Genomic DNA, 10,307 nt, shown 5'->3' with positions numbered 1-10,307 from the left:
ATTCAAGAGTAATCACTGTACTAGCAGCGATGTTGTAATGTCTACTTGACCATCACATGGAAGACGCTTGGGGCTGTTAAGGCACATGGACATACAGGTATTATTATAGGGCAATGCGCATTTATCAAACAGATAACACAACAATAGCCTTTTGGGAGGAAGAGAGGGGAGGAGGAGAGGAGGGGTGTTGAGAGGAAGAGACGAAGGGTGTGTAAAGGAAGAATGCTTATGTGAGGCCTTTTGGCAACAGAAGAGACAAACGGGACAATCTATTGCTTGCTGAGATACTCTCTCATTCAATTCTCAAACGAGATCCGCTGAGCTCTCATTTCCTAAAGTATTTCAACCGTGTCTCGTCTGGCTAGCTTGTTCTGAGTCCTGGATAACATCTACAAGTTGGTTTGCCGGTGCCCTAGTTCCCCTCAGTCTACATGTGTGTCTGGTGTCCGTGTACCCCCTGCACAATTCTCTGGACAAACCTCCCATGCGCTTGATGGCTGTCCCTGTCCCTCCCCCTGCACCCAGCACCTCTGGCCTACAGACATTTAGGCCCCCTCATTATCTCCCACAACTGAATTCAATGTCATGCTGCCCTCCTAAAAGGGAATCCATCTGATCAAAAAACTTGAACCGAACTAACCCCCTCCCTGTGCTATTATTATTGTCCTTGACACCTTTGTAGCCATCGACAAGGGTCTGCCACTTTGGCTGGAGAGAAAACCAGGCCAAATTTGGCAGTCAGCCTACAGGCCATTTCCTCCCACAACTTTTGTTTCGCCCTCTTTCCCCTCTTGATTCTGGTGTTGAGCTCCTGCAGGCTCCGAGGGAGCTCATTGCCATCAGACTCCAGGTGTTCCCTGTGAGAGGAAAATCATTGAAACAATTAGAATGTCTGGCTCGAAAAAATTATTTGAGTTTATCATTTATTTAATTAGTTCAGCCACCAAAAAAATCAACACTATGCCTTTCAGATGGAAACTTCTCTTAAATTATGGATACATGTTTTTTTATAGTTCTATAGTTCCTGTCATACCACAGCATGAGACTGTCTCTTTCCAGAAAAGTGAATACATGCATTGTTCTTATGAAAACTGAGTAACAAGTCTAGATGCTTAATTTGATTATGATGACGTGGAATCCTCTTATAGTGAGCACATCCATACAGGTGAAATTGATCACTATAAATGGTTATATAAGCAGAATTCAAGCATGTATATAGAAATTATTCTGACTTAAGATCACTACACATGGATGATCACTAACCATGATCACAAGCTGGTTCCACTGCATTAACTTATCTATTATATGCCTCATCAGCTCGATTAGAAACTGGGTGCTCTCCACAGTGAATACTGTCTCCTGCCCTGACTGTGTTAGACTGCCGGGGCCTGGGTCTGACTGGGATCTAGTACTGCTGGGGCCTGACTGGGATCTGCCTGACTCTCCCTCCAGACACAAGCTTTGTGACTTCAAAAATGGCTGGCTGCCATTGTTCGCTCCTTAATCAAGCATGAAATGTAACTGTCTATGTCAAGAACAGCATGCAATTGGATATAACTGCACAGCTTTTAACCATAATAATTGGCAACATTATGCTGACAATACAATACAATGGGATCCTCTAATAGCAATTATGTCCACCCAGATCAAATTAAATTGATGATTTTGTCCCTTTTTGATATAAATGGATGAATACTATAGCCAAATTCAAGTATTTATATAGGAATGATTCTGTCCCAAGCTTTTGGATCACTATAAACAGAGGATCACTTTTAACTGTGACCACTTTAAGCAGGTACCACTGTAATTTCAAGTTCTTGACAAAACTTACCAAGTGGAAAACGTAGAAGTACCCTTACCGTTTGGCCTTCATCCAAAAAGTATAACCCCTGGGGGGACTGGTGTAGGGGAGCCAAGAGGGGTTGGGTTCTGTCCCCATCGAGAAATCCCTGCATCTCCTCATCTACTGTTTTCGAATGGAAGCTGATTTCAGTACAGCAGATGTACATGGATTGTACTTTTGATGATATAAGCATGAGATCAGGCACACTGTGAGCTGGCTAGCTAAACATTGTATGCCTAATTTCGCTATGCTGAGAAATTGTACATTACTTAATTTTTTTATAAGCATGATCGTTTGCATGGTCAAGTTCAGGTTTACCTAACATTACCTTAACGTTAGCTATGCCCAACATTTCCATGTGGCAATATTCTGAAGGAGCGCGTGTAATTTAATTGCTCCCTTCCTGCGTTTAAGTGCGAACTGTAGTTTCGATTGGAGGAATTGCCCTGCTATAGACTTTTGGCTGTGCTAATTAGAAGGCGGCCACAGCGACCGTAGAGTATTTAAACTGCTTGGTCACTGTCATAACTTGGGTCAAGCGATTAGTCAACAGAAGAGACAGACGGGTGCACGTGAGTGTCCTGCGTAATACTTGGTTATAGATCTGCTGTTGGAATTAGTACTTGCTGCTAAGAAGGAATATTTCGTTTTCTGCCTATTTCTACATTATATTTTTGTTTGCGTTTGTATTTTTGATTGCACTTTCTGGTAATTATAATAACTGATCACCTTCTCGGAGAGTTCTTCCATGCCACTGAAGTGCATGAGAAAAATGAACAACGCTCTGAAAGAGGTCACCACCACTTCTCTGCTACCGTCATTGTCTATGATTTTCAAAAGGGCCATTATGTGTTCAAACAGGTAGCTGATTCCTTTATCCGCTTCGCCCTCATCTGCTTCAAGGTGCACCAAACAAAGAAGGTTTAGCCTGCAGAGCATAGTTGCACTATCATTGAAAACCGTTGGATGAAGAGACACTGCCAGACGTGGCGTAACCAGCACAGGTAAACTCTCTTCCCCGCTGCTGGATATGGGCCGGTTCTCAGGGAAGTGCAGGATGCATTCCATGTAGAAGAGCTTTTCGGGAACTCTTAGGAGCGGATGCTGGGCTGTGCCCACGAGACGCTTGAGCAGGAAGTTCTCATCCTCGGCGGAGAAAAGGCTATCTGTGAATGTGTCCTTCATAAAGAGCGTGGCATGCATGAGCGAAACGTCTGCCGTTCCGAAGAGTCGCAGAAGCTGCGATTTGAATAATGTTGGAGAGAGTCCCGGAACCATGGCGACAATTTCTACAAGTTCCCTAAGTAGGGCAGACTGGGAAATAGGCGTTTGCAGGTAAGACTCCTCCAAGAGTGACGACATAATTGATTTGAGTTCTTTACAATCCAAACCTGGTGGCAAACGTGGGACTTGTACCATCATGTTTATTGGCAACAAGGTCAATCGTAACTGATTGCTTTTCCATACAAACCCTTCATTTCCTCCTAAGATGCTCTTGAACTCTAGGTCAGTAACATCTTTTTGGCTCGTCAAGATCCTTATGGCGTTCTTCAGCCCAAGTGTATAAAGCATACAGTAGGACTGATGCAGAACTGTGGTCTCTTGCTGTTTTAGAAGATACAGGGCCTCTAACTTTTGAGAAAGAAGACCAGGGCTACAGGTTTCCATTTCTCGTAGACACTCACAAGCGGTGGCCCTTAGTGGCTGCTGGGATAGGCCGCATCTGTAGTCATTGGTGTCCTGAATCATCTGAAATAGAAGGTCCAGCCAGTTTTCAGCCATCTTCGTGTGGTTAGCCAGGCAGGTTGTGCATATTATCACGTTGGTGATGGCCAGCATGACATTGCTCTTGAGGATGATGGATTTCTGTGGCGTGTGAGAGAAGACTGACAGTAGTTCAAGGGCTGTTTCCTCTCCCACAGAGGAAGAAGGGCAGAGAATGGTTGGATGCTCCAGTAGCACAGACACAAGGAGAATCTTATAATAAGGAAGAAAAATCACTATTAAACAAAAGTAAGTCAATTACAAGGGAAATGCACAGCATTTCTACAAAGCTTTACAGTTCATTAATAGTTCTAGTTACTGGAAAAGCTACAAACATTGTGGAGCATGATTCATATTTTTAACTAAAACCATTAAAAACGTTAAATAAAATTAACTTAAACTAAAATAAAAACGCATTTTATTTCAGCTAGTTGCCAAAGCAAAATCTTCTCATTTTCATTTATTTGAACTAAAACTGAAATAAAAATTAATAAAAACTATACACAAGTTGAAAATAAAAAATATAATACACGACAAAATGAATAAATCGTAAAAATTAAAACGAAAACAGAAAATATTAAAATAAAAACGACTTCAATATTATATTAAAAACTGTAATAGCATCCAGTTATAGTAAAATAACCCTGTATTTTTAACTGTTAATATATTTCTACTATTTCAACGTCTGTATACATGCACATCCACATGTATCATAATGTGTGTTTGTCTGCTTTCGTTACCTTGAGTTGATCATTGGCTTTATCATTCCGCAGTTCGTGTAGAAGTTCAGCCAAGAAGTTCTCAGAGGTGCTGGTGGCCAAAAACTGAGATGGACTCAGTAGAAAGGCCGATACTGTCTGATCCCAGAGATCCGCGATAGTCATTCTGGAGAGAAACTGACTTAAGATCAGAACAGAAGCATGTCTGTGCATGGCAATGACGCTGATTGAGTTAATAATGCAACATTAAAATAAAAAAGTGCATGCTTTCAATTTAACGACTCACTCACCTATCGGATCACGCTTAAAAACATAAATAAAGCAATTTACTATGTAACCTCCAACTATCGACGTCTCTGAAAACCATGTGTTCCGAAGCTGTCATATGATAAACAAGGACAGTGATCTGTATATTTTAAAAGTAAAGTCTAAGCCGCCAATTTCTAAATATCCCATAAAAATTTGACCAGGCTGTTTCCCTTATCTAATTGTATGGTGCGTATTTTTAGATTTGTAAAATAATTTTCTTTTAATTTTACACTCATATTATTTACACTTACTTTACTGAGCTGAAACAGGGTGCTTTTATTTTGAAACGGTCATGTGACCTTGTTTTTGACACGCACTGCCATCGTGTGGTGCGTCAAATATTTAGAGAAGTAGGTCAAAAAAGCAACCTAAATTAGAGAAATAATCAGACATGATAAAACCATACACTCTACAATGAAGACTGAGTTCGTGGTTTGTAAGATAAGGTGATGTAGTACATCTTATCTTGACAAACAGCGAGCTTTATTGCTGTAATTAGCTACATATCAACACTGTTGCTCGTATCGCAAAGAATGGCAAAACAATAAAACATAAACGGTACGGTGGCAACATATACGTAATTAAAATTAAGATTTTCTTACTTAAATATGCTAAGTAACAATATTATAAACCTATTTAAATGGAAATATATTCAAATTTAATATATCAATAATGTATTCCTATTCTTATTAAATTGCTACTAATAATATTTTATATAGGCTACACTGCCGTTCCAAAGTTTGGGATCTGTAAGATTTTTTATGTTTTTTAAAGAAGTCTCTTCTGCTCATCATGGCTGCATTTATTGGATTCGTTTTTTTTTAAAGAAATGAATGCTTTTATTCAACAAGGAGGTGTTAAATTGATTTAAACAATGATAATAAAGACTTACATTGTTAGAAACGATTTCTATTTTAAATGAACACTGTTCTTTTTAACTCATCAAGTGATCCTGAAAAGTATCACAGGTTCCAAAAATAGATAATAAACCAGCATATTAGAATGATTTCTGAAGGATTATGTGACACTGAAGACTGTAGCAATGGCTGACCAGCTTTGCATCACAGAAATACATTATATTTCAAAGTATAGGCCTATTCAAATAGAAAACCAGTATTTTAAATGGTAATACTATTTTAAAACATTACTGTTTTTCTGTATTTTTGGTCAAATGAATGCAGCTTTGATGAACAGAAGATACTTCTTTAAAACACATTAAACATCTTATAATGATCCCAAACTTTTGAACAGCATGCAGTGTAAAACAAATGAATTAACTCGTAAATGGGTGTCTTGGGGAGGGGAGGTATCCAAAGCACATCAACTGGTCACTAGGGTTCCCCAGGGTTTAGTTCTTGGACCCCTCCTCTTCTCCATATACCCAACATCACTGGGTCCCATCATACAGGCACATGGCTTCTCCTACCATTGCTATGCTGATGACACACAGCTCTATCTCTCGTTTCAACCAGATGATCCAACGGTAGCTGCACGGATCTCAGGCTGCCTGGCAGACATCTCGGCATGGATGAAAAAGTATCACTTACAGCTCAACCTGGCAAAGACTGAGCTTCTTGTCTTCCCTGCCACTCCAACTCTACAGTATGATTTTTCCATCCAGCTAGGTTCTTCTACAATTACCCCATCAACTTCGGTCAGAAATCTTGGTGTAACTTTTGATAACCAGCTGACCTTCAAAGACCACATTGCAAAGACCGCTCAATCTTGCAGGTTTGCATTGCACAACATCAGAAAGATCAGGCCCTTTCTAACGGAGCATGCTGCACAACTTCTTGTCCAGGCCCTTGTCATCTCTAGGCTGGACTACTGCAATGCTCTTCTGGCTGGACTCCCATCAAGCACAATCAAACCTCTACAAATGATTCAGAATGCAGCGGCACGACTTGTCTTCAACGAGCCCAAAAGAGCCCATGTTACACCTCTCTTCATCTCCTTGCACTGGCTGCCGGTTGCGGCCCGAATCAAGTTCAAGACATTGATGCTTGCATATAGAACAGGCTCAGCACCCACCTACTTCCAGTCACTACTACGAATTTACATCCCCTTCAGAAGTCTGAGATCCGCTAGTGAGCGACGCCTCGTGGTACCATCACAGAGAGGCTCAAAATCACTTTCCAGAACATTCTCGTTCACCACTCCTGGCTGGTGGAACGATCTTCCCACCCCTATCCGGAATGCTGAATCCCTGACAATTTTCAAGCGACAGCTGAAAACTCATCTCTTTCGAAGCTACTTGACTTCATCATAAAAAATCTTTTTTTTTTTTAAATAACAAGTATCTCTCTCTTTATTTATTCCTTCTCTTTCTAGCTTGTACTTATTTGAACAATGTCTAAGAACTTGGTATTACAACCACTTCTTATGTCTGTTTGCCTCTTTAAGAAGAATCGCTTTATGTATCCCCTAATTGTAAGTCGCTTTGGATAAAAGTGTCTGCTAAATGACTAAATGTAAATGTATTCTTTCAGGACATACTTGTTTCAGACACATAACATTGTAATACATAATCGTGTGTGTATTATTTATTATTATTATATTATTATTAATTTGATTGCAACGTTATATTGTCCTAAGGTCTATTTCTCACCGTGTACCACTTGCATAAACACCGCATCCGTAGGGTCTGCCATTGTTGTTTCGCGGGCTATGTGACGTCAGAGCGCGGAACTGGGAGTAGCCTACATCGATCTAGTACGAGTTCACGGGTGGGAAGTCACGGGTTTGACTGCTGTTCCAGTGCACTTTCACGGGTAGAAGATTGGAAAAACACGGTTTACGGGTTGCCTGGAAGGCGGCATAAGTCAAGAGTTTACTTTAGAAAATGAAAAAAAAAGTATATTCTGATTAGTAAGAGCGGGAAAAATGTGTATTTAAGATGGCCTTCACCTGTAATAAGGGAGATATGGACGGATTGAGAGCTTGTGAACAGATTGTGGTGCTGTGTAAACTCCAGCTTTAAGAGGGGAGTTAGTACTGTTTTTAGTACTTGGCAGTTCTAGTTTTAGACTTTTCATTAACAATATTTGTTTTAAGCTCTTAAACTTATTTGCACATTTTGCACATCCACTCTAACTAAACAAACACCATTTTTTTGGACGCCAACTTCGTTCCTGTGATTGTGATCCTCCTTTTGACTGATCGGGTCATTACCACCAAGACAGTCAAATATAATATGTTATTGAACTAATAAAATGTGCACTAAGAAAGTTCAATATTAGGGTTTATAATGCAGCAGTATTTTTAGTTTTAAGATCCGAATTGTAAATCTAGATACAACATTGATAGCTTTCTCTGGTTAAACCAAAATATTCTAATTCCCTTTGGTAAACCTCATTTGCTAAAATGATAATACTGCTGCATTATAAGCCCTAAAACTGAACTTTCTTAATGCACATTTTATCAGTTGAATAACATAGAATATTTATAGTATATTTGACTGTCCCACATTATCCAAAACAAGCTGTCCCACGTTTGAAACGTCCTTTTCTAAAGTGGGACGACAAATATTGCTTCAAAAAGAAATATTCTTAACACATTTGAACAATATTGTTGCAAAATTAGATGTAAAAATACATCACAAATATAATTTAGAACAGTGTTTTGTTTATAATAGATTTCATTCAAATCCTCTGTCATTGACCTGAGTGAACTTCACAATTCTTGTCTGATGATTTTTACATGACAAAATTTCCAGAAACTCCAGTGATTTCAGTCTTGAATTCAACACCAATCATGTTCCCTTTAATGTTGTCAAAGAAGAGATGAACGGCCTGAATCTTTCATCACATTAGTCAGACTCAAGCATGGTTTCTCACGCTCAAACATCAGCCGGAAAGTCCCTTGCCCTTTTATTCTGATTATGAGAACGTAGAAACCCCCAAGACCTACTTTAGAGAGCAATGCAAATTATCTCAAGAAGAGGCTTTTAATAATATATTTCCCCAGACTGCTCAGACACGATCAGATTCCAAAAATAAAGTAGGCTTCTGCTGGTATAGAATATTACATTTTATAAAGCGCATAATCAGATTAAAGTTGCCTTTTTATGGATCACATATTATTCACACATTGGCAGTAAATCATTCATATTTTATTGTTTTCCCCTAGTTTGTCTTTTTCTCTTTTAAAATGGCCTCTCTAAAAATCCCACTGTATGCCATAGTATTTGCTTTGACTATATTCATAATATAGAATGGTCATATAAATATATAAATAAATGTCACATGTGTACAGTTAGATGGTCACATTGACATGCTGGTAAACAAATAAAATTGAGCCTTCAAGTTCATTTTTCGGTAAATCATTTAAATATTCGGTGGAAACGTGACTTCCGTGCGCTACCTATTTGGCTCATTCGAAATACGTGCCTCTAAATACATTTCTGCTGCACCGTTATTACGTACCTTACTGCATGTTTCGCTGCAATTTCAAAAAAGAAATGTCCAGAGAGTGGCGCTAAAACACGTTTAATCCGTGCCCGTGGCACGTTTTTAATACATTGGTACAGGCACTTATTCCTGCGTTTTTATTAAGCTGCTTAAGGTATGTATTACGGCTGTTCGGAATTAAAAATCCGGGAAGTGTCTTTAAAAGTTAATGCTCTATCGTGTTAAAATTAGTGCTGTCAAAATTAGCACATTAACGCAGGCGAATTGTTTTCAGTTTAACGCTTAAAAAAAATTAAGTTAAAGCAATTAAAGCAGGGACGGAGCTAGTGTTGGCTACCCCACTCAAAACTGCTGTTTCTGTCACGTTTTCTCTTGAAAAGAAGTGCATATATTCAGTTGTAGAACGTATTTACGACCGCATCAATCGGGAGACGTTTCAGTCGCGCGCTCCAGCTTCACTTCAGCGGCAGGCGCGAGTCAAATGAGCGCGAAAACAGTACTGTGCTGGCAGTGCGTGCTCTTCAATTGCACGCACTACACCGGCGTGCGCTGTAGCCTGTATCTTTTCATATGAAATCGCAAAATAAACTACGTGCATGCAGTGTCATGGTCAGTTAAGTCATGGAATTACCAAAAAGGTGATTAAAGCTGCCTTAAAACTGTGTATGCATGTAATATATTTTATATGATACATTTAGGACCATAAAATCTCTGAAATGGTTTTCAAAACTGTCCTGGAGCAGCTCAGCACACTGTCTTCCTCATCTTACACACCCGAGTCATCTAGTCAATTCATTAGTCAAGTCAAGTCAAGTCACCTTTATTTATATAGCGCTTTTATCAATACAGATTGTGTCAAAGCAACTGAACAGCATTAATTAGGAAAATAGTGTGTCAATAATGCAAAATGACAATAGTAAACACTCATTTTTCAGTTAAAGGCAGTTCATCATTGAATTCAGTGATGTCATCATCCAGCTCAGTTCAGTTTAAATAGTATCTTTGCAATCATTTGCAATCAAGTCAGCGATATTGCTGGAAATGTGTCCCCAACTAAGTAAGCCAGAGGTGACAGCGGCAAGGAACTAAAACTCCATCGGTGACAGAATGGAGAAAAAACCTTGGGAGAAACCAGGCTCAGTCGGGGGGCCAGTTCTCCTCTGACCAGACGAAACCAGCAGTTCAATTCCAGGCTGCAGCAAAGTCACATTGTGCAGAGGACTCATCTGGTTCCTGTGGTCTTGTCCCGGTGGTCATCTGAGA

General features: G+C 39.5%; 1 protein-coding gene across 1 annotated transcript; it reads right to left on the bottom strand.

Annotated features, from left to right (window-relative positions):
* Positions 1-342: 342 nt before the first annotated feature.
* LOC107574746 (AP-5 complex subunit beta-1-like) lies at positions 343-4,715 on the bottom strand. The gene is made up of 6 exons (XM_016261190.1): positions 4,617-4,715; positions 4,348-4,492; positions 2,573-3,820; positions 1,860-1,963; positions 675-857; positions 343-535 (listed from the first exon to the last, which is right to left on the bottom strand). The coding sequence occupies exons 2-6, from the start codon at positions 4,489-4,491 to the stop codon at positions 343-345; spliced, it is 1,872 nt and encodes a 623-aa protein (XP_016116676.1). The 5' UTR covers position 4,492; positions 4,617-4,715.
* Between the last annotated feature and the right edge of the window lie 5,592 nt (positions 4,716-10,307).

This window comes from Sinocyclocheilus grahami, unplaced genomic scaffold (genome assembly GCF_001515645.1).
Source record: "Sinocyclocheilus grahami isolate Dianchi unplaced genomic scaffold, SAMN03320097.WGS_v1.1 scaffold2326.1, whole genome shotgun sequence".
NCBI classification, from domain to species: Eukaryota; Metazoa; Chordata; class Actinopteri; order Cypriniformes; family Cyprinidae; genus Sinocyclocheilus; species Sinocyclocheilus grahami.
Note: the sequence above shows the minus strand (reverse complement) of the source record. Positions and strands in the feature narration are given on the sequence as shown.

Coding starts and splice junctions, on each gene's coding strand:
- LOC107574746 (XM_016261190.1), bottom strand. CDS start 4,491: ATGACTATCGCGGATCTCTGGGATCAGACAGTATCGGCCTTTCTACTG. Junction 3,821..4,347: donor AAGCCAATGATCAACTCAAG/GTAACGAAAGCA, acceptor CCTTATTATAAG/ATTCTCCTTGTGTCTGTGCT. Junction 858..1,859: donor TTTTGGATGAAGGCCAAACG/GTAAGGGTACTT, acceptor TTCCTCTCACAG/GGAACACCTGGAGTCTGATG.